Below are 25,338 nucleotides of genomic sequence, written 5' to 3'. Positions count from 1 at the left end.
TGCGTTGAAGAGAGGTGGTCCGAGGCCATGCCCCTTTTTACACCTCTCTGCAACGCAATTCTGTGGCGCTTAATGGACGTACCTGGTGGGCTAGTTGGTCCCCAGGGACCCTCAGGATTCAAGGGAGATTAATCCCCCAATTTAAAACCCACCAGGGGGCACGTTTGCACACTTGTCACATCAGGCCAAGCCCCCTCCCTGCACCACTGTGCATACGCACCCCTGGTGCGTTGTAAATTGGGGTACTGAGTCCCCTTGAGTCCTGAGGATCCCTGGGGACCAACTAGCTCACCAGCTACCTCCAGTAAGCGCCAGAGCTGTGTTGCAGAGTGGTGTAAAAAGGGGGCGTGGCCTTGGACCACCTTCATGAATGTTGTAATGCAATTGTTCATTCAATATCACTGCTTCATTATGTCAGGTTAACTAACATGAGAAATTCAAATTGCTTTAATCTTTTTAAGTGCCACAAAGAATGCAATAATGAAAAAGCAAAGATCAGATACAGACAACAAAATGAAATAGGTTATGCTGTGACATAGATATAATACAACCTGAGAGCATTAAGAAGGCCTTCCACACTGTTGGGAGGTTGATCCTTAAGTACTTTGATGCACCCTTTCATCTGCAAACAAGTAATGAAAATGTAATTGTCAGTTGCAAAGTATGTGGGGAAAAAAGCCTCCTACAGCAGTCATTGACAAATATAGGTTCAGGATCTCTCCACATACGTGTATGAAATGGCTACTTGCCTCCAGCAGTGGCTCTCAGTCATTCATAACTTTTAGCCATATCTACTGTCAACCGCAGGAATATGTTAAAACACTTTTTAAAACAATAAAACTATCTTTAAAGGGCACTTACAAAATGAAAAGAAACAGATGATACTGCAATAATGGAGAAAAGAGCACTAATGCTTCAAAATAGTAGATTTGCCAGCTTTCTATTAAAGTGTTCCTCTGCAGCTTTGTCATTTTTACCCATGCCAGAAATATCTTCATGCCACTCACCAAAAAGATATTAGCGACAATGAGACAAACATTCATGAACGTGAAAAAAATACACTCAGTGAAAACTATGTAACTGGTACGCAGCATTCTTCTACGATAGAAATGGTTCCCCATATTCTAATCCTTTGATCAGTACAAGATAGTCACTGTACAGACTCAAAATGGTGTAATTTTTTACTATTAAATGTATTATTTACAAGAATAATTTCTTCTTGAAATACATATATAAAACATCTGTCCAGACACATAAAAATAAAATAAACCTTTTCTTGATGTACATAATACAAATAATACAAATTTGTCTAAATATACAAAACAATAAAAGTTTGTGTGTTGATAAAAATATCCAACATCAATTCCTATCTGAAGATGGAGAACAATATTCCTCTGAATAGTAATTCCTAAAAGTTTTAGAACCACAACCCAATTTTTATAACAAACAACTTGCGCCACCCACCTAGCTTTAATAGACATATGAGAGAAAATTATTTAATGTAACTTAAGTATAGAGTGGTAGCGCCGTATCATTTATACACATCACATTGTCCATTGAAATGGCCACTAGCTTTGCAGACTAATAAAATTACATCGTACAAAATGATAATGTGGTGTAAATCTGGTTTCACAAATATTTATCATTTGTGCATCACTAAGTAAAGTGTCTTGATTTGCTTTGATCATATTAAAATCTTTGTTTCTATCACACTTCAGAATTACAACAAAAAAAAAAAGTGTACTTGGTTTTTGCTCTCCTAACTGTTGAATGTGTGCATTTCATTTACAAGTATTTACATTTTGTTGTGTGTTACAAAAACAATTACATCTTTCAGCCTTTCCTTTAACACTCCATGTTCCCCAGCAAGTCTGTCACATAATTCGCTTTACTTTTCTTTATCGGACTGCAAAGCGAGAGGAGTTTGTAAAATCCCATGTTAGAAAAATAAAAAGCAATTAGTCAAAAGACATAGCCTGACATTTGGCCTTTGTCTTTGAAGCGCAGAAATGTGACCATAAAAATACAGAACTTAAACATATCTTTTTTTATTGCTTCGACTTTTGCAAACCATCAAAAATCTGCTTGTGATGAGACGCTAATCCAGGACCTGGGTTCCGTACAGAAAACTCGTGTCTGTTCTCAGACACCCAATTAAAAGTGCAACTAATGTTTTGATGCCAGATATGCTCGTTCACCAGCTTTTGAACGATAGCTTACCCCTTCAGGGAGGACTATCTTTAACGTACTGTGCCTTTAACTAGACCTGATTGATCGTGAAAAACAGGAACGTTTTTCATTACTGTTGCATCAATTGATGCTATAAAGAAACCTTAAAGATTCTAGAATGAACTCGAGCCTTATTGCCTAAAATATCGAACTCTTAGGTAGACCCAGGAGAGTATTTAGGCGTAGGCTTTCCTGCGATTGCCAGTTAGCACGTAGATCTAATGCAACAAGCTCATCTCCATAGAGCCAGAGGGATTAACTTGCCTTCTACTCAGTGCTTAATTTGTAAAATATTAAGTGCCAGGGCTCTGACCTGGAGACCACTGCAGCTTACACCACCCATCGCCCTTGACATCGCTGCCGAAACAACTACTAACCATCTCTCTCGAATGTAAATGCGACAGTTCAGATTATTTCAGGTCCCCAAAGTTAAAGGAATGGCTGGGGAGGTAGGTGTTACCAATTTTTTAATGTATATTGTATTCCTAAACAACTGTTGTTCTGCTCATCTCTAAATTAGATTAGCAGCGCCACCATGTGGTAGACTGTTCCAAGTATAGTGTTGATAATTAGGTGCCGGTGCTGGATCTACAGACAGGCCTCCATTCTGCATTTAAAAGGTTTTCAACGCATTTACAGTCCACAAAAGCAAGGTTTTTAACATTTGGCATGTGCCTGTTGAATTTAAATTTCAGAATAAAGCAAGCCCTAAACATGTATAGTCACTGACATTCTTTAGAGGAATTTTATTTAAAAGCCAAATGCGTTTGAGGCCAAAATTTGAGATTTTGCATCTTGAATGCTGAGGGGTAGAAGGGGAAGTGAATGTTTCATGTTCCTTCCTTTTCTTTTGCACCAGTCAGTGGTTGGAAATTAATCTACCAGTGGATACTGTGTTTGTGTTATTTTTTGTGTATTCTTTGGTTTTCTTTTTGTATTTGAATTTGGCGGTTGCTATTGGCCATCCTGTTGGGCTAGTCTGCCCTGATATTTTGGTCCTTTCAAAACTGTGTCCATCATTGGTTATTTATTTTTACTGTACCACACTTTCTTTAAAAAATGTCCTGATAAAAAAGGAATATGCTACTTACCAGTATGCATCTGTTCTTGGCATGTAGAGCTGCAGATCTACACACTTTTGCATAGATCACCATCTGGTGTTGGGCCCAGATGTTTGCAGTTTGTTTTTCCTCTTGGAAAGTCTTTGGAAGTAACGAGGTCGGTGACTTCTCCTTTGGATCGTATTGCGCATGGGCTTCGGCTCCATCCTCAGATTGTTTTTCGCCAGCAGGGAAAGATGGAGCGTAGTAGTAACAGTGAAGAAACCCATGCGTGTTGTATCTAAATAACATAGACTGGAACAGATACAGGTAGCCGGGGAGGCGGGTGTGCGTGTGTAGATCTGCAGCTCTACATGCCAAGAACAGATGCATACTGGTAAGTAGCATATTCCGTTCGAGGCATATGAGCTGCAGATTACACACTTTTGCATAGACTATATAGCAGGTCCCAACCTTAGCGGCGACCACCGGTATCTGTTGCAGTGGTTTGAAATACTGTTGTTAGTACAGCCTGGCCCACACTAGCTTGTTGCTTGGTTTGCACATCTACACAGTAGTGTTTAGTGAAAGTGTGCGGTGTTCACCATGTAGCTGCTTTGCAGATATCATCTAATGGGATGTTCCCTAGAAAAGCTATAGAAGCCCCTATCTTTCGTGTAGACTGGGCTTTAGGGGGAACGGATAGCGTTTGTTTTGCTTTGTGGTGGCAAATCTGGATGCATTTTACAATCCACCTAGCTATCCCTGATTTTGAGATGGGGTTGCCCTTGTGTGGTGGAGAGAAAGATACAAACAGTTGTTTGGTCTTTCTGAAAGGTTGTCTTCTTTGGATATAGTAAAGTAAGGCTCGTTTGACATCTAGCGTGTGTAGAGCCCTTTCTGCAACAGTTTGAGGTTGCGAGAAAAATACTGGTAGTTCTACAGATTGGTTTAGGTGAAAAGGGGAAATGACTTTAGGTAGGAATTTTGGGTTGGTACGGAGAACAACCTTGTTCTGGTGCATTTGAAGAAAATGATTTTGTATGGTAAGTGCTTGTATCTCACTGACCCTTCTAAGGGAAGTGATGGCTACAAGAAAAGCTGTTTTCCATGTGAGAAATTGCAGTTCGCATTTATGCAAAGGTTCGAAGGGCAGCCCCATTAGCCTTGTGAGAACGATATTTAAGTTCCACACAGGTGAGGGTGGTACTCTGGGGGGAATTATTCGTTTTAGGCCTTCCATGAAGGCTTTAATGGCAGGTACTCTGAAAAGTGATAGGTGCTGCCTGTTTTGTAGGTAAGCTGCAATTGCTGCAAGGTGTAGCCGAATAGAGCTATATGCTAGATTACACCTTTGTAGGTGGAGTAAGTAGCATATGGTGTGTTGTATAGACACGTCTAGAGGATTGATTGTGTTGTTATGGCAATAAACAACAAATCTTTTCCACTTGGCAGTGTAGCAGGCTCTAGTGGTAGGGCGTCTAGCTTCTCTGATGACGTTCATACAGTCAGGGGGAAGGTTTAGGTATCCGAATTCTAGGATTTCAGGAGCCAGATCGCAAGGTTGAGCTGAGCTGGGTCCGGGTGCCTGATCTCTCCATGGTTCTGGGTTAGGAGGCATGGTGAGAGGTGTAGCTTTTGGTGTGGTACTACCGAGAGTTCCAGGAGCGTGGTGTACCACGGTTGTCTGGCCCATGTTGGAGCTACTAGGATCAGCGTGAGGGAATGCTGTTGTAGCTTTCGCACCACTAATGGAATTAGTGGGAGAGGTGGAAAAGCGTACGCAAATTTGCCTGACCAGTTCATCCATATCGCATTTCCTTTGGACAATGGGTGTGGGTATCTGGCAGCGAAGCTTCGGCATTTTTTGTTTTCGTGGGTGGCGAATAGGTCTATTTGTGGATGCCCCCACGTTTGAAAGAACGGGTGAAGAACCTGCGGATGAAGTTCCCACTCGTGGTTCTGCTGCGTCTGTCTTCTGAGCAGATCTGCCATGGTGTTTTGGACTACTGGGACATGTTGGGCTAGGAGAAAGATTTTGTGTGGAATTGCCCATCTCCATATGCTCTGTGCTAGTTGAGAGAGCTGTGGAGAGTGTGTGCCGCCTTGTTTTTGAATGTAAGACATGGCCGTCATGTTGTCTGTGCGAATGAGGACTGCCTTGCCTAAAATCTGTGCCTGAAAGGATTTTAGGGCTAGAGAGATTGCTAGTAACTCCAGATGGTTGATATGGAGTAACTTTTGTTGCGGCGTCCATGTGCCCTACACTGTGAGGTGTAATAGATGAGCTCCCCAGCCGGAGAGTGATTCGTCTGTTAGTATTATTTGTGGAACCGGGTCCAGGAACGGTCGACCTTTGGAAAGGTTTGTGGTGTTCCACCACTGCAGAGAGCGATGGGTGTGACCGTCTACCAACACCAGATCTGTCAGTTGCCCCTGGGCCTGGTTCCATTGGCGCGCTAAGCACTCTTGGAGTGGACGCATCTGGAGTCTTGCATGAGGCACTATGAAAATGCAAGAGGCCATCATCCCTATCAGTTGCATAAACACTCTTGCTGGAAGGGAGTGTTGAAGTATGAATCTTTGTCGCAAAGCCTGAATGCTTGCAATCCTGGCCGGATTGGGGGAGGCTATGGCTTTTGAGGTGTCTATGGTGGCACCGAGGTATTGTTTTATGTGGGATGGTGTTAGTTGGGACTTTTGGTGGTTCACCGTGAAGCCTAGTTGGTGAAGTAGTTGGATTGTAGTGGCGGTGTGGTGTACACATTGGTTGTAGGACGTGGCTTTTATCAGCCAGTCGTCCAAGTATGGGAAGACGTGAATGTGCTGTCTTCTGAGGTGTGCCGCCACTACTGCTAGGCACTTGGTGAATACCCGTGGTGCAGTTGTGACTCCGAATGGGAGCACCTTGAACTGGTAGTGTTGCTCGTCCACTACAAATCTGAGGTACTTTCTGTGAGCATGGTGTACTGGAATGTGGAAGTATGAGTCTTTCAAGTCCAGTGTGGTGAGGAAGTCGTTCTGGGAGAGGAGCGGAAGCACCTGCTGAAGCGTTACCATGTGAAAATGGTCTGAATGTATGTATGTATGTGTTTAGGGGCCGGAGAGCTAGAATAGGTCGTAGAGACACGTCCCGTTTTGGTATTAGAAAATATAGGGAGTAGACCCCTAAATTTTGCTGATTGACGGGAACTTTTTCTAGTGCATGTTTTTGTAGGAGGGAGATTACCTCCGGTTTTAGTAATGTGGAATGTTCTTGTGACATTGGGCGTTGCCTGGGTGGAATGTTTGGGGGGGGGGGGGTAGATGTTAATTCCAGGCAGTATCCTGACCGAATAATTTGGGTCACCCATTTGTCTGAGGTGATGGTCTCCAGACATGAAGGACATTTTGTAATCTGCCCCCGACCGGAGTGGGATGGTCTGGAGGGAGCGGGGGGAAGTCATTGGGTAGGCGGTGTGGCAGAGCGGGCGGTATTTGTTTTGCCTCTGCCTTAATTATTAATTTCCCTATAGCCGCCTCTTTGATAACCCCTTGTGAAGGTGGACTGAGTGGGGGATTTGTAGGAAGTGGACGCGCTGAGGAGTAGCCTCTAGATGTACTCCGAAAGGAAGAGCGGCGAAAGGAGCGCCTAGTAGGTTGTGACTGCAGGGCTCCCATGGACTTCGCCGTATCAGTGTCGTCCTTCATTTTTTCGAGGGCCTCATCTACCTTTGGACCGAATAGGTGTTCTTGGTCAAAGGGATGATTTAGCATGGAGGCTTGTACCTCTGGTTTGAAACCTGGTATTCTCAGCCAAGCATGGCGGCGGAGGAGGACGCTAGTATTAACGGCCCTGGAGGCTGTGTCTGCTGCATCTAAGGCACAGCGTATGGAGGTGTTAGTTATTGTCTTACCCTCTTGAATTAATTCATTGGCCCTAGTTTTGTATGTTTCAGGGAGGTGGTGCATTATGGTTTCTAATTCATCATAATGTGCCCTATCGTATCTGGCCAATAGCGCTTGGGTGTTGGCGATACGCCATATATTGGCTGCCTGTGACGCAGTGCGCTTTCCTGACGCGTCCAGTAGCTTTGACTCTTTGTCATGTGGTGGTGCTTCGCCTAACGCCTGGGAATTTGATCTTTTTCGTGCAGTAGAAACCACTAGGGAATCTAGTGGCGCTGGCCCTTTGATATAGGCAGGATCTGTGTGGGCAGCTTTGTACTTTTTCTCTATGCGTGGGTTAATGACCCTGGCCCTGACTGGGTCCTTAAAAACCTCTGTCGCATGTTTTACCACCCCCTTGAGCATAGGTAGTACGGAGGTAGACCTATGTGCGGTATCAAATGTGTCGAGGAGGAAATCCTCCTCCACTGGGTCAGTGTGTAACTCTACCCCGTGATAATGTGCCGCACTTTGAAGTAGGTGGTGGAAACCTAATGAGTGTTCCGGTGGAGATGGCCTGGAAGGGTAAACGTCATCTTGTGGGACGTCTGGAATATCTGGGTTATTGTAGTTGTCCCATGGGTCTGGGGATCCTGTAGGGTTGGGGTCTTGGGACACATCCCCTGGATCGTGATGTGGGTCCCCCTGATCATCATCGTCTGGAGACTGGGTCAGAGAGCGATGAGGTGGGGGTGGAGAAGGCGGAGGTGGCGGAGGTGGAGAGGGTGGAGGAGGTGGGGAAGGTATTCTGAAAGGGGAGGTAGCAGAGTCCTTCCTCCTAGGAGGTGGAGGCGGAGCCGGTTTGTCCAAATGTCTCTTTTTGGAAGAGAGTGCCAAATGTCAAGTTTTTGGAACCTTGGTAAGAGTTTTTTTGTAAGGGATCCGGTGTAAATAGTTCCTGTGACAATGTTTGGTCCGTCGGCGCCGAAGTTTTCGGGGCTGATGACTTTTTAGGCTTGTCCATGCCAGTTTGCTTAGCACTGGGCTTGCGAACCTCCGATTTCTTGGTCGGCGCCGAGGTGGGCTTCGGCGTGGAAGTGTCGGTGCCGAGGCCCTTATGGGGTTTGGTTGGTACCGAAGATGGCGTCGGTACAGAAGCGCTGGGTTTCGACACCGAGGACTTCGGTGTGGAGCTCGGTGTCGAGGTAGAGGCCGGTTTCTTTTTCGGTGCCGAAGTGTGTTTCTTGGCACCACTGGCAGGCTGGCTCGAGCCCAAGCTGCCGGAAGGCTTATTTGGCTTCTTCACCGGGCCCGAAGGTGGGGTGTGTGAAGCAGTGTCTCTGGTCTTGCCTAGGCCCGGAGGCGAAGGCGTGACCGAAGCCTTTTTGGGTGTCGGCGCGGGGGGGAGTGGGGGGGGGGTAATATTACTCACGACCCTCTGCGCCGGAGTGATGTCCTCCACATCGGAGTCGTCGGCTTCAGAAGCACTGACTAGGTCCTCTTCGGTGCGCTGCAGTCCCGGATCTTCGATGTCGTCTCCGAAGATGTCGACTGGAACGGAGGTCGAGGAGTGTGCCATGTTTCGTCTGGCTCTTCGGTCCAGAATAGTCTTTTCCGATCTGAAACACTTACAGGCCGGACAGTCTCGAGCCTCGTGTTCAAGGGAGAGGCAGAGGTTGCACACCTCATGAAGATCGGTGTGGGGGAATTTGGACCCACATCGAGGGCACTTCTTGAATGGAGTTCTTTCCATCAGCTGGGACCGGAGCTTGGGTATGCCCGAAGGCCGCCGTCGACGACTGGAACCGAAGATTTGTCGATGAGAAGGTGCGTTGATTGAGGAGATCGCGATCGAAATAATACCGCGATGTGAGGTGAGGATTCCGCTTCGATCGTCGAACTGGAAATGTTCGGAACCGGAGCGCGAAGATTACATCCGAGCCCGATGGCGGAAAAAACCAATCCGAGGATGGAGCCGAAGCCCATGCGCAATACGATCCAAAGGAGGAGTCACCGACCTCGTGACTTCCAAAGACTTTCCAAGAGGAAAAACAAACTGCAAACATCCGGGGCCCAACACCAGATGGCGATCTATGCAAAAGTGTGTAATCTGCAGCTCATATGCCTCGAACATGAGTTTCTTTTGACTGTTAGAAAAAAATCAAGGTCTTGGTTTTTTCAACATTTATTGTTAGGTAGCTAATCTCACATTAGGAACAAAGTGCTTGAAGTTTGTGTTGGAACGCTGTAGGAGTGTAATCCACTAAAATGAAATCTGCATACACGAGACAGTATGAGTCCACTCCCCTATTTGGGGGGGGGGGGGGATCATCGTTGCCTAAAGCTTCAGGGTGGTTAGAGATAAAAAGGAGAGAGTATTCTTCAGTGGAACTTGTTACTTTAAATGTTATTGCTGAATCTAGAAAGGAATCTAAAGTCAGGAAAGTTGAGTTCTCCTTTAGCATTTGGTTTCTTGCCTCTGCGCTGTGGTGTAGTAGCAGCTGGATTAAGAAAAATATCTGCAATTAGAACAACCAGTCTTCTGAAGGTGAAAGACATCGATGGATTACTGTGATGCAGAGTTCCAAACATTATGAGGTCCTGCCTTGCATAAACTTCAAAACAATATTCAGTTTTATGGCATCTCTAGGACTTACAGAAATGTCAGTGTCATTGACCAAAAACTCGAGTTTGTGATTTTGGTATGGCAGTGGGAGTATATTTTCCAAAGAATGGGACAAAGGCAGTATCAAACCTCAGAGTTTGAAGTTCTAGATGGTACCAACAACTCTGCGTGGCATGTGACCAGTACAGTTCACTTCGCTGTGAACAAATACAGAGGTAGGGTGACTTTTGAGTTTTTATTTTGGAGCCTCAAGACCATGAGACTCCCACAGAGCAAAGGGTAGGTGTCGTCCTATTTGGAGGAAACTTCAGGTATTGGGCTTTATGGAATCCTCTTTGTGGAACCAACTAGAAACATCACTCCTCATTTATGAACATCAGACAATACTCTGACAACCTCAATGTTCTCAATTATGACATATTTCCAAGTTGAGAGCTCTGATGCAGTATAAGATAATCTGTTTTCTCGCCAGCATGTACCTCGATGTCAAATACCTACAAGTCTTTCAGTACCTCGCCTTTAACGCTGATATATCTGATAGTGAATGATGCAGTAGAAATGATCTGCAGAGCAGATCGTGAGTGCTGGGGCTGACAAAACCTATGCTAATTCTTTTTGACCATCTCCAAGAGAAGGGGTCAAGGATGGTCTTGGAAATTGACACCCTAGGTTTGTCCCTGCTGGAAGACTCACCTGCATCGGACAATAAATAGGCTCTGACGCATAAACTAGGCCGTTGAGATTTCCCTGCCTATTCTTCGAAGACCTTCAGACAATTTAGAGGTACGCATGAAAAATTGGGCAGTACTCCTTTAAAAGTCTTCCATAATAGCAGAGGTATTAAATGTCCATTAAATTAACAAGTGAAGCCTAAGATTTATAAGGTCATTTGTTTGATTTTGGCTATGTCACCGTGTTTTATAAGTTAAGACGAGATCTGGGGCCAATGCGTGACACTAGTTTGCAAGGTGCAGAACGATACTGTGCTGGCTGATTATTTTGTAACCTCTTTGATTCCATACACATAAGGCCACACAGGCAGCACCTGCAACCGACGGAGAAACCTAGACACAAGTAGGAAAGGGATATCCGACTCAGAAACCGTGATTGGGAAACATTTTCACACACCCATGTCTCCTATTAAGTATCCCACGGAAACTTTTCTCTGTTATATTAAAGGTGTATGCCAATGTGCAACAAATAGCAACAGACTGTTTCCAAAGGCAGGTAATATTGGTAAATGATCATCAACCCGTCAAACTATGCAAATAGCAGCCAGGCAACAGAGGAAGAAATGTCATCTACAAAAACAAACTACATTGTTTTTAGTGAGGGGAGCAGAGTCCCAAAATAAACTTGGAAAACAAAGTTTCAGATAGCTCTATCCAGACCAATGACCCATTGCAAAGGGTGTACGGGATGCAAACAGCAGGCCTCCTGTTAACAGTTTAGAAACTGATTTTTATTTCTTTTTTGAAGTAACAGGTTTTTTCTGGGCTTTTCTTAGTCTTGTTTCTTCATTTAAAGGAGACTTGTAGGCCTATGTCTGCAAGCCCCGTTACCAGACATAAGGATTCAGTTGTCCTGGCTTTACATGCTACATGGAGTCTTTATTCTGCCTGTGCAGTCTCTAAACAAGGTGTAACAGCCAGATGTTCACTGCTGAGACAGTGAATATACCAAAAGGCCAAAATGATAACTTATTTCATACTAGGCTATAGCTATTCCGAGAAAGAAACCTCACAGCTTTCTCATTCCAGGTAGCATATTCAGCTACTCGCATTCTCTTGAGGTTTTAACTGAGCCTGACACATTGCAGGTTAGTCCCAGAAACCACATCTCCAAAGTCCCAGTATTAACAATACAATCCACTGCTGCATATGCCAAGGGGTATATATCACACGCAGGATGTAGGAGGCCATGAGGCAGAGCAGCCTCAGAGTCAGCCTCACTGAAATCCAGGATAGAGGCTGAAACATCAGTATCATAACTTAAATATCCTAGACCTCCATGTTCGGGAGGATAGGCCCGAAACAGCACTGTGTCCAGAAGAGCTCAGATGAAAGGGAGCGTCTGAGAGGTAGTCAGGTGCGACTTCGGCACATTGATAATGAACCAGAGAGAATGCATGTGTCTGCCATAGTCTGGAGGTGGGAGACAACAGCCTGGGATGAGCACACATTTAACAGCCAGTTGTCAAGACAGGGGAAGACTGGCATCCCTGATCTACACAGATGAGCTGCAATCACCGCCATCACCTTGGTGAACACCCGAGGGGCTCTTGTGAGGCTAAAAGGGAGCACAGTGAACTGAAAGTGCTCTTGGTCCACCGTGAACCACGGGTAGTGCGCCTGTGGGCAGGCAGGACAGGAATGTGGAAATATGCATTCTGCAAGTCCAACGTTACCATCCAGTCTCTTGTGTCGGGTCCAGGGCAGACAGGACCTGAACAAGAGTGAGCACCTAGAACAACTTCTTGAGGAAGATATGAACACAGGCCGAGGATAGGAATAAGGTTTACATCCTTCTTGGGCACCAAAAAGTAGGGGGAATAGCAACCACAACCTACTTCTTGCATTGGCAATCTCTCTACAGCTCCTTTGGCCAAAAGAGCAGTCATTCCTGATGAAGAAGGGATAAGTGATCCTCCATCAGTCTGTCATAAGTAGGTGACAGAGGGAAGGGTAGTCTCTAAGAGAAAGAAGTCGCCCCTTCAGACAATCTGCAAAACCCATCTGTTCAATGTTTTTGTCTGTCCAATGTTTTGGACAGACAGCGGGGCAAGTGATGGCGAATCTTGCCGTTCAAAAGGTGCCCATGATGTTAAATGGGCAGACTAGGAGGGTTTGGAAGCTGCAGCTGCTGGGGGAGTGGTTGACTGACCCGACCACTGGCCACCAGACCCACTGGGCTGGTAGGTACAGCATCAACAGCCATGCTAGAAAGCTTGTGCGCTGCAGGGGCTGGGCAAGTTAAGGCACAGCTGTACACCTCATCTGTGGCTGTGAAAGGCAGACTGAGGGTGACGTGGGGCCATAGAAAGGCCCAAGAACCTGGCCGCAGGCCTGCTGTCCTTGAAGCGCTCTAGTGCCGAATTCACCTTGTATACGAAGCGACGGGAGCATCAACGAGCATGAGTGATGACTTGACATCCCCAGAAAAGACAGTAGTCCTCAACCAGGCATGGCGTTGCAGGGCTACTGTCGACTAAACTGCTGTACCTAGTGAGTTGGTGGTGACTAGTCCACAGCAAATGGTGAAATAAGCTGCATCCTTCTCGATGGCAACAGCCTTGGAGAGCATGGCCTGGGCCCCCTCCGTAACCGTTGGCAGCACCTACACAACTGTATCCTACAGGGCATGGGAATAACGGCACAAAAGGCACACGTGTTCACAGACTGCAGTGCCAGGCTGACAGAAGAAAACATCTTCCCCAAATTATCCAGCCTTTGAGACTTCCTGTCCAGGAGTGCGGTAGGGAATGCAACAGGATTTACACAGGACATATTGAGGCTTAGACCACCAAACTCTCTGTGGTAGGATGTTGGGTGAAGAAGTTTGAGTACGCTGGGGCAGGGCGGTGGTCAGGAGCCCATGTTGGGCTTAGACCAGGCCCCAAATAGGACATCCGTGAGGTCTTCGTTGAACAGGAGCAGTGGTTCTGATGGGGCACTCTGGCCTGCAACACCTCTGTCACTAAGGGTAGAGTAAGGTCAAGGACTTCCGCCACCATCTACACCACCATGGCGAATGACGCTCTCTCCCCTGAAGCCACGGTAGGGGGAGAAAGCATTGAAAAAGCATACGTGCGCTACATAGGAATTGAACAACCGTGCTTCAATTTTGTGCTTTCAACTGCCTTTTTATTTTAGATGTGCTTGATTTCTATTCTTCTCTTGTGTAATTATCTTTAAGTTCATGAGTTCATATGTGCAGATGTGAGATAGGAGAGTTCAAATAACATTTTGCTTATTTGTTCCGAGAACGAGAGGAAACCTGATCACAAGATAGGAACACCAGTGACAGATGTTCCGACCACAAGTACAAAGGTTAGCAAGAATATGTGCTTATCTTAACTAGTTTAAGTGCATAGGCTTTAAACAGTTAGATTTATTGTGGTTAAACTTGTCACGCACAAATGATTGAGTTTTTTCCACACCATAGAATGGGAACCATTTTGTATAAATATACACACGCTGGTTGCATCCAGTGAGCATTCAGTGAAGCATCTGGCTTTGCAGATCTCCAGTTCAAACTTGCAATAAACTGTCTTCACAACTGTGCCCATTTATGGTCTCCAAATTGCCAGTACAGAGTTTTGCGCTCACAAACTGGGGGCTTGTCTGTGATTCACGGAGTCAATCCAGACGGACAGCTGCAGTTGAGGGGCTGGTTAAAGAGCCGATTGGCTCCAAGGTACGTATACACAGTGGGGATTGCGTTTCCCGCGGTCGCAGTCTGAGGCAATCGCCGGTATCCCAAGACTAAAGATTGACTGAGCTGGATCCTCTTGAACCTGAGAGACACAGACGTCGAGACCTGGTAAGATGTACGATGGCCTATGTCTGTGATGAATGATTGTCATGACAACAGTCTTTAGAATTAAATGAAATATGAATGCATGTGTCACTGGTTAGAAATTATTATTAGTATCATTGTTATACCAGGAATTTATTTTACGGTAGCGATGCTTTTGACACGGTACCACAATGGGTAACTGTGGATCTAAAGGCATAAATGAGGCATAGCCTTGCCCAAATGACAGTATGCCTGCCTGGGAAATAATGACTAAATGTGTTATGGAGACTGTTTTTATACAAATGGCATGAATATACAAAAAAGGATGCAACATTGCAGTTCCCGGTGATTGACCTTTTTCTGTGAATGTCTGTGTAAATTAGGCAGGAAGAAAATCTGTTTGTTACAATATGATGTGTTAAATAAATGGGATAAATATGCTAGACAGAGGGAGAGTAAAGAATATTGGAAAGCAGAAGAAAGTTGGCAGCCTATAATGATTAAAAACATAAAAGAAAGGCAGCAGAAATGGGCAGAATAATTGCCTTGAAACATGAAAAGAAATTCCTTAGTGCAACTGCCCCACCGGTAGAGGAAGATGTAGTATTAAAGGAGTTGTTAAGAGAGGTGGTGTAGACTGCCTCTGTATCAACAAGTGGACCTAGGAAGTAATCCATGGGATGAAACAAGTGACCCAAAGACGACAGTATATATAGTTAATCATATGACTAGAGATGACCAGTTGAAAATGCAAAGATTCTTGTCTCACGGAGATAAAGTATTGGATTTCTGCACGAACATAATACAAGATGGTACAATCAGAGACAATAAGGACTCCCCAGAAGGACTCTTATCTCATGCAACATTAGGTGAAAAGGATATTACTACTTAGGATGTGGGCCCATTTCAAAGATTTTAAAAACATATTACAAAAAGCTAAAGAATCAGTGATTGGAGTCCTGGAATGTGACAATTACAAGGAATTTTATAAATATGCTTGTGCAGTAGATTTTTCCCAGCCAAAGAAAGGGAAATATTCCAGACTGTCTGACAGTAGTTTGCAGAATAGGATATTGCACAAACACAATGGCAGATAGACAAGATGAGCAAAGATAATTAAGTTCCCGTCCCCGACGATACTAATTTTACCCCGTCTAATATGCCTACCGAAAACAAAGCAGCCCCCTTGAGAGAAGCACCAGGGTTTGATGCTACCAAACCATTATATCATGTACATGTGCCATGGACAAAGGCAGAACCAATATCATGCGCTAAAGATTATCCTGACATTAGACAAAACGCAGAAGAATGGTACACCGGAAGAGAAAATACTCCGAATACATCAACTGACACTAGGTGACAGAGCAGATGTTCTCCTATATCCTGTTCCCAGATATATGGTGTAAATTGAGGTAACCGGATAGGGTAGGCCCAGAGATAAAGTGAAAGTAATTAGAAGCCATCTGGGATATTAGAGTAAAAACGACAAGGAAAGTGCAAGAAGAGATAGCAGATTTGCCCAATAAGTTGATACAACGATTGCAGGAAATAATTCCCGGACAGAAAATAAATTGGCAGAAACTAAATAATTGCAACAGGGCACGGAACAGACAGTCTTCATTCTTCTCCAGGCTTTAAGCTATTTTTGCTGCATTTAGCAGCATGCATACCTCGCAGCGGAACAGGCATTGGCTAACTGTCTAGTTAACGGATTACAGTGAGATATACGGAAATATATTCATATATATGAACCTACATGGACTGTTATACCCCTGATGGAAGTTTTAGCCATAACATAATATTATGAACAAAAATACTCTCAGGAAGAGACAAATACGGATAAGAAGATTTAGGAACTAAAAAGTAAAGTGTTGCTACAACAATTACAGAGTGGCATTGGGAACAGAGGGTCACACAGAGGATGTAGAGGATGGAAAAGGGCTCACTGAGCCCCTCCTGGCTGCCAACACGGTGGACGTGTAAATAATGACTATAACAATTGTAAGGGGCCCGACGATTGGGTTCGGGAGTGCCCATACCTACTGACTTATACTAGAGTAACAGCGCTCCCAAGAGAACGATCCCAGGATAGGGGGCAATCACCAGTTATTAACACCAACAAACAATCCCACCCCTACCAACAGTACCAAAATGCAGATTTCTACAATGATAATTTTTCTGATTCCACTATTTTGATCACAAACCGATAGTTACCATTCGCTTTCCGGATTAGGATTTTGTGGAATGGGGGGCCCAAGAGGAGATGGGAAATTGTGGCTGTGAGAAGTTGGCCTGATATATAATGTCACTAATTCTAGTGTACACCTTGTATCAGTCCAAACAACCCTTATGGTGATCGGTTGTAAAGTCAACCTTATAGACCAGCTATCCTAGTGGTAGCATGGACAAGAGCAGTCTTAAGCTAAACTCTGTATGGCATGTGAAGCCAGCTGTTATACCATTTGTAATCCCTTGAATACCAAATGAAAGGACACCACAACAGATATATAAAAATAGAATGTATTTATTCTAGTTAAAATACCCTCAGCACTCTTTATGAGATTCGAGGGAAGTACAACACAGTCTTATTTAAGCATACATAAGTCACACAGGTAAGTAATACAGTTAGGCCCTAGGGGCTACGCAAACCATATACTAAGTAAGTGGTATAAGAACCACTGTCACGAACACAGGATAGGCCTAGGGAATCGCTGGGGCTACACTATACTACCAAAGGTTAGGAAGTGGGAGGCCCACGGGATTCAGGTGCAGAGTGGAAATACTCACGCGTAATGCATAAAAGTCGATAGAAATAGTAGTTATTAGAAATTAGCAGTTTTAGGACACTTCCGTTATAGCTAGGAGTTCGAGACTTGGAAACTAGACCCTAGGATAGTCAATACCCTTGTGAGCACCGGAGTTCTCAAGTTACCTAGCCCACGGGCTGCGGGTGCATAGGTGTGAACTTGCGTCGGGTTTCGTCGTTGACTCCTATGGATGACTGAAGGAAAGTTGCTGACAGGCAGTCAGTGAAGAGTGTCCAGTGGATCCCAAGGATGGAATCAAGAAGGAAGGATACCTGCAAGCAGAAGGGACAGAGTCTAGGTCACCAGCCAGGAGCCGGGAAGGAACCAGGAAGGAACCAGGCGATGTCGTGCAGATGCAGGTGAAGAGGTGAAGCTTGTCGCAGCAGCCACGGGTACCAGGAGACGTCGAGGACGACCAGGACCAGGAGGCGAGCTGTCCCACGAAGGCTCTTGCTGTCGGCGGCATCGATGTCGAGTTAGGACCCAACAAGCCTTGGCAAGCGGAACCCACGCAGGATGGAGGACTTGCTTCTGGTGCAGACCAGGAAGGTCTGGGGTGCTTCTCTTTCACAGAGGAGCGAGTGCCAGTCTGGAGGAGCCGGACCAGCAAGATGAAATCAAAGGTTCGTCGTCACAGAGGTCACTAGCCAACGGGCCAGCAACCAGACAACACGTCGAGCAACTCAGGTGCAGAAGGGCCCCACGCAGAACACGTGAAGTGTGGGGAGCTGATCTTCTTTGCAGATGGTGCTCGGGATGGGGGCTTCTCAATTCCCCAAGCACAGCCTCGAGGAAGCCTCAGAAGTCGCGCTAGTCAGTTACTAGCCACTTTTCCCAAGTCGCCAGTCCCACGTCCCTCGTCGCCTCCACGGGTCTCAGCTTTGCTGCAAATGTGGATCTGGGTCAGAGGTGTCTGGAAGTCTCGGCGCTGGTCAGTCTCTGCAGTCGTCCCTCGTAGGATCAGTCGCAAAGCAAGCAGCGGTCGCTGGATGGTGCCTGGTTGCCCAGGGTGGTCACTCCTTGGCCACAAGGGAGATTCTTCAGTCTTCTTCCTGAGGTCGAATGTCGAAGGTCTAGCGTTTCTGTTCAAGTTGCAGATTCAGGATAATCTAATTTTGCAGGGCTCAGCTACCTACTGATATACTGGGCTAGTGGGCTGGGCTACCTGCAAGGTCCCTCCTATGGGTGGGACCAGGAAGGGGAGTGGTTACACCCCCTTTCCTTTGTCCAGTTTCGCGCCAGAGCTGGGGCTGGAGTGCCCCAGCGCCGGTTTGAACTGGACTATGCATGGAGCACCTTGTGTGCCCCAGGCATGTCTCATTCCTTTCAGCCCTCCCCGCCCCAATACACTAAAGTCTGTCTGGGGAGGTGCTAGCATCTCCCCAAGCAGGAAACCTATTGTCCAGGCCTCCCTGGCTGGGAGGGCTCCCAGCTGCAGGAGGTCAGACTCGTGTCTGTGGCAGCAGCATCCATTTTGTGATGCTGAGGCTTTGGTCAGAGTTAAACAGCAAAGTAGGATTTTAACATGTCTCTATCTCTAGAAGGGAGGAATAACATCCTCATCGCCAGAAATGGTATGGGGGCATTATTCCAAAGTGTTAGACACCTTACACGACATGTTTTGATAAAGCCAAACCATAGTTACCATAACCGTTTAAGATTATAAGGCACTTTAAGAGTATATGGTAGGCTATATCATAGAACAGCTATAAGGACATGGTTCCGAAAGCTGCAGACAGGCTCCGCTCATGCTAGAGCACCATCTCACATGTTACCAAGCACTCTGCCTCCAGGATTGTTAAGGCCTGCCATAGGAGTGGCTCACAGGTACACATGTGTATTTTAAGGGTAGATATAGGTATACTATATCTAAGCAAGGGGTGATTACACAACCTTGCCCCAGCTGAGTGATCAGCCAGTTGTGTCTGATTGTAAGGCCAGGCCAGGGGTGGCATAATACATGCTGCAGCCCCTGGTAGGCCTAGGGTACACCTATGCCCTGGGTACCTAGGGTACACTGTACAGGGTCCAATAAGGTGATCCTTACCAATTGTGTATGTACCTAGGGTACATGGAGTCCATTTTAAAGAGAGAGCAGACAGCCTGAGACCCTGAATGGCAGGATCTCAGGCCAACTAAGTCGAAAAACCAGCTAGACACTAGGCAAAAAAGTTGGGGTAACCATAGTCAAATATCCACCTTCCTACAGTGGCCATCCCAGTGGATCCCAAAGGTCCATACATCGAAGGGATAGTACAAGGAGAAAGGGTTTTTGCTAGACAAGGGGGCCACCAATTCCTCCATTTTGAAACAACTACTCCCACAGGTACGCCTCTTGGGCAAATATAATACAACTGTGGGATTTACCAATGTGCCCATTAGGAGCCCTATTTCAGCCCCACTAACGCACACCATTGGGCCAATCACAGACAAAGATTCCTTTGTGTTAACAGACAAATGTCCCATGAATTTGCTAGGAATAGATTTGCTAAAGAAAATGCATGCCACCATCAAGTATACCCCTGATGGAATACATTTGGATTGTTCAAATGAGACCCCACCTTTCACTAGATTGTCAGCTTTCCCAACACCATCCCGGACTGATTCACAGACATAGTGAATGAAAATGTTTGGGCTAAGGACAATAATGATGTGGGTCACATGGATATCACTCTTTACCATTACTGCTAAATAAGGTGTTTTACCAAGAACACATCAATATAGGATATCTAAAGAGGGGGAGGAAGGACTGCAACACATAACAGACTTTATTGGGGGTGATCAAAGAGACGGCAGGGCCACAATGTAATAGCCCCATACTTTCGGTTTTGAAGAAGGGGAAGTGGTCCTCTAAAGATTAGTGGCACTTTGTGGTTGACCTGTAAGAGATTAACAAAATAGTGCAGCCCCAATACCCAGTTGTTCCAAACATTTGTAGGGTTCTTGCCAGTGTCCCCCGGACACACTGACTTTTCAGTGGTTGACCTGAAGAATGCCTTCTTCTCCATTCCATTACATGAGGATTCCCAATATTTGTTTAGTTTTCATTTTTGCCACTTTTGCTGATATGGATGCTAAAGAGACTGCTCAAGGACAATTGGCTTTGACTTGTATAGCAAAGGATCAGGATAGCAAGGAACTAGATTTCACCGAAGGAGGAATAGTGGGAGTTCAACAGCAGGCCACAGAGGAGGAATGGGTTAAATTGCAATAGACTGGTATTCTGGTGAACGGTTGTTGTAAAAATGGAGAGGGCACACGATTTATGCTAGCTGATGCAGTGTTACATCCTATGGTATAGATGATACGTGGCCCATCACATTTGGGCCATGATGGGATAGTAAATACCCTAAGCAAATACTGGGACAATGGTAAGGCTGGTGTGAATCCAGAAGGGGTCCCTCCTGAACTTGCGTGGTCCAAAGATGGGCCACTCAAATATGAGGTGCATGGCCTCATACAATTCTCTGAGTTGGGTAGAGGTCGCTCCAGCTCCCGGAAACTTGGGGAGGCGCGCAGCTAGCGCTGGTTTAACCACAGAGTCAGGCCTCAAGTGGTGACACTCCCTTGTATCGTCGGCTGAGGCAAAGTTGAAGCTTGCTTCGACAACTACTTCTTGTGGGACTTCATCTTACCTGAATGGCTCGACGACTTGGACTGCAACGACAACCTCAAGTTCCGCAAATTCTCTCGGGAGCTTCCTCTTGACCAGGACCTCAATGTTCGTGGCATCGCATGTAAAGCTGTCAGAAGTTTGAGGAAGCGCTCTCTCAAAGTCTTCGGGTGCATGGGACGGCAGTCAGGACAGGCCTTTAGGTTGTGGTCCCACTCTAGGCACCAGAAGTAAACAAGTTGCGGGTCCGCCCTGACATCCGACGGTGACATGTGCAGCAGGGTTTAAAGCCGCCCTTCTCAGATGAAATTTCTACCACACCAGGAGATAAGACCTCAAAAAGACTGACAAAATGGTGAGGAAAAACCTAGTAAAATAAACTAATAAGGGGTAGCTCGTCCCGGATCCGCTCTGGCTGACACAGAAAGAAAAGAATGGACGTCAGTGCGCCTGGGTGGCACCTATATAGGCACCGTGAATGTCACTTACGGTGCGGACTACGCCAACAAAGCAAAGGCGAACACCACCACCTACCGGCACACAGGAGTACTACTCACAAAACATTTCTGGATCCAGTCTGATACCAGGGGATAAATTCTAAGGTAAGGAATCTGCGGCTAGAAATCTTTCAGATACCAGACTATACTTTATAGTTGCTTCTCTAGGGGGATTGGGCTGGGCAAGTTGTTGCATCCTATGAAACACTGGAAGTTTCCACAAAGTTGTTACTCAATAAACAAGTAAGGGCACTAGAGTCTAGAGTATCCCCTTGGTTCGATGAAGCTTGCAGGCTGACTAAAAGAAAGCTCCAACAAGCTTTGAGGAAATCGCCGTGGTATAGAGACCAAATACTAATCTGCCATATGGAGTATGAACTTGCTCCGAAAAAAAAAAAGGATAAAGGAGGTGAACGTTATGTGGGGGAAATTGTCTCAAGCCTCCTTGTTGAAAGATGCTCAGGTCTTTTGGAACATTGTAAATTCTAACTTTTGACAGAACTCCCCCAATCTTTCTTTGGGTTGTAACTTTGTTTCAGATTCATGGGTAACGCATTTCAGCAAAATATATAGTCCCCGTGAACAGGGGGACATAGTGGGTTGGAACTGAGTTCCCACAATTTCTGATCAACATCTTTTTTTCCTCAGAATAGGTAACGGCAGTGTAGGAAAGTGCCTCTTTTGGACATGGTAAACCTCAAGTTTTTCCTGGACAATTATGTACTTTCGTCTGGAAGTGCACAAGGTCCCTGCCAACCAGGACCCCTGTGCCAGAGCTCCTTCCCTAAACTGTACCTATTGTTTCCACAATTGGCACTACTTAGCTCACATAAAAATCCCTTGTCAAAGGTACCCCTGGTACCAAGGGTTCCCCCTCCCTATCCACACCCATTTTTGTTGGGAGAACAGGTGCGAAAACCTCTGGCCCAACTACTTTGCCTGCCCCACCCCTCAGGTGCTGGAGGCGAGGTAAATTACACTTTTTAGAGCCCACCATCTTGAAGAAAGTGGGACTTATCCAATCAGGGCTGGATCTAGGTCACCCTCCTACAGGAGGTGGGCATATTAGAAGGTACAGACACCCCAGGTTAGGGGTCCATTGGCCACTACCGGTCACTGCAAACACAAGGAGAGGATGGACGGAGCAATTAAACTTTTCAGACACTAACCCCCAGTCACAGATCTGGGTTGAATCCATCATAGTTCTTTAGCTCACTTTGCCACCCCAGTTCAGACACAGCTATATGCAAATCAGTCTTGACCTTGTGCCTCATGGGAACAGCCCACCCGAACTGCCAAGCCATGTCTTCCCTGGACCAGAAACAAGCATCCTGGGTCCGGTTTCGGGATAACAGCCCTCATCAGCCAGGTTAGCTTGAATCCAGTGGCAAAGTGAGCAAGGGACCCACTTCTGGGCATACCCTGCCAACTTAGGGCAAACAAAGAAAACACAAGGAGATGATGGACGGAGCGCTGATGACCTGGCTTGGCAGTTCGGGCTTGACTGTTCCCATGAAGCACAGGGTCAAGACTGATTTGCATATAGCTGGGTCTGAACTGAGGTGGCGAAGTGAGTTTAAGAATGATAATGGATTCAACTCAGATCTGACTGGGGGTGAGTGTCTGAAAAGCTTTAGCGCTCCGTCCATTATCTCCTTGTGTTCACTACCGGTCACTCCCTTGTAACAAACCTACATCTAGCATTTAGGTGGCATCCCCAGACCCTGAACTTTAGTCCCTGACGACCTAAGAAAAGCGGACATCACAGAGTCTAACCAGCTGAGAAGTCTACAGAGAACTACTGACTTGGCCCCAGCCCTACCGGCCTGTCTGCAGCCTTCGGCGATCGTGCGCCAAAAGAGGGCTCGTCCTGCAGTCCGGCGATCTCCAAAACCTTGGCAGGACTGCCAGCCTTTGACAAAGATCAAGATATCAAGAGCATAGCAGACCTGTTACCAGACACAAACTTCAAGTAAAGGCCTCTGACCTGAAGAACGGCAAAACCATGCGCCTGGTTCCACCTCTGCACCAGACGCCTCTGGCCCGAGTCAAAGTGGCCCACCAATCCCAGTGAGGCTCCCCAGCTCTCCTGAGCCAGAGTCCATCGTGGATTGACCCCTCCAGGACTCCTCAGCATAGCTTGCAGCTTCTGAACAGAGACCCCTCAACTGCGACCTGCTCCGGTAAGCCATTTCTGACACCAAAAGGCACAACTACACCCGCTGGCCCAATGCAGAGCCTTAGTATTACCTACTTTAGCCTCTGTAAAGCCTCTGGACTCTACATACTATACCAAAAAGAGGTAGGCAGTGCAGAGCGCCTTATTCCTACATTGGTGGATCAGAGGTGGGGCATACGACTTTGCGTTTGCTGGACCACTCGAACAATAAGTGACCATAGGAATAAATCCCAAAATTGCTTGTATTTTTGCAAGTTGACCATTTCTTCAAATTTTAAATTGTCAGGTGCCTGGTTTTGTCCCCTTAAGTACAACTGTTTTAAAAGTCCAAACCTTACTGTAGTTATGAAACCAGTGCTTTTAGTTTTTTTTTCTTTTCCCAAAAAGTTCCCAACTTAGTAAAGATAGAGTGCTAGAAGCAGTAACTCAAAAGAGCTGATACAGGCGAAGGAACTCAACCTTACCCGTCTCTAAACATGAAACAGCTAAGAGGCTTATGTACAACCTATGGCCTTAAGACTGGGTCAAACCCTACCAAAGCACAGTTCCAGAAGCTTCTGGCAGAGTATGACAGCATCCAGAGGATGACTCTGATCTTACAGTAGATCAAAACACTGACAACGGGAGTGACAGTGTAATACACTAAGATAGAGAAGAACCTTCAGATGAAGAGCATGCTCTGTAAAGATTAGCCAGGAGGGCAGCTCTAGAAGTTCAATGACTAGCTATAAAGATCGAGAAAACAGTTGGGCCTAGGAACCAGCTCTGGTGGCAGCGCAATAATACATTGGGAGAAAGTATATTCTTTTGACCCTTAAATCCACAAAGGGATTGTCCCAAATTTCACTGAGGGTGATGATATCACCAAGTGGTTCATTGCTTTTGAGAGGGCATGTCTTAGCAGACAGATCCACAGGAAGCAGTAGAGTGCTATTCTGTGGGAAATGGTCTCAGGAAAGTGCAAGGGTAGACTCCTGACACTCACTGAGACAAAGGCAGCATACTATGACCTCATGAAGCATACCATAACTGAGGGCTTTGGATTCACCATTGAGAAGTATAGGATCAAGTTAAGGGAGGCTAGAAAAACCCAGAGCCAGACTTGGGTAGATTTTGTAGACTACTCAGTGAAATCACTAGGAGGTTGGTTTGAAGATAATGTGTATGGCTTTGAAGGCCTTTATAATATGATAAAAAAGGAGCATATTTTAAGTAATTGTTACCAGGAGAGGCTACATCAATTTCTGGAAGACCTAAGTCCACTTTCTCCTCAAGAGTTGGGGAAGAAGGCAGTCCACTGGGTCAGAACAAAGGTGACCAAGAATACCACTGGTGGGAGAAGACCAAAAGAGAGGACAAACAGCCCCTCGAAGGGAAAGAGGGTAACCCTATAAACAAAGCCTTCTTCGGGCCCCCAAATACCTGTTCAGGAGGGTGGGCCCAGAGATTCTACACAACTAAAGGGTGGGTATCAGGGGAAGAACTGGGCTCGCAAGAAGGCTTGGTGCCATGACTATAGGACCAAAGGGCACCAAACTGGAGACTGGCTGTAAAAACAAGAAAAATGCCTCTAGTCCACCTGCAGTAAATGCAGTGACCGATCTCCAGATGGGATCTCAGGCTAGCACAGGCCATGCAAAGGAGCTCACTGGGGGGACTCCAGAAAGGGATGTGGACTTAGTCACCCTAGCTTTCTAGCCCACTAACATGCAAAAATACAGGTAGCATCTGTTATTTATGGAGTTAAGGTGAAAGCCTTGAGATACACTGCTGCCAGCATCATCATGGTAAGTGAGCAGCTGGTGTCCTCTGAACAGTATCTGCCTGGAAAAACCTATCTAGCCACCAATGATGAAAATGTGACAAAAACCCCATCCCATCCCATCCCATAGCGATGGTGTCCTGTGACTGGGGAGGGGTTGCTGGAAAGAACGAGGTATCAGTATCTTCATCTATACCAGT

At 45.9% G+C, this 25,338-nt stretch overlaps 1 protein-coding gene across 20 annotated transcripts in view; it reads right to left on the bottom strand.

The window, feature by feature from the left end:
• Positions 1-25,338, bottom strand: part of CYRIB (CYFIP related Rac1 interactor B) — a 338,947-nt gene that overhangs the window by 42,920 nt on the left and 270,689 nt on the right. For all 20 annotated transcript variants that reach the window (XM_085604926.1, XM_085604927.1, XM_085604936.1 and 17 more), the window contains one exon: positions 552-622. In XM_085604926.1, coding sequence (XP_085461052.1) covers positions 552-622 — 71 coding nt within the window. The remainder of the gene's footprint in view (positions 1-551; positions 623-25,338) is intronic.

This window comes from Triturus cristatus, chromosome 5_1 (assembly GCF_964204655.1).
Source record: "Triturus cristatus chromosome 5_1, aTriCri1.1, whole genome shotgun sequence".
Taxonomy (NCBI): Eukaryota; Metazoa; Chordata; class Amphibia; order Caudata; family Salamandridae; genus Triturus; species Triturus cristatus.
Note: the sequence above shows the minus strand (reverse complement) of the source record. Positions and strands in the feature narration are given on the sequence as shown.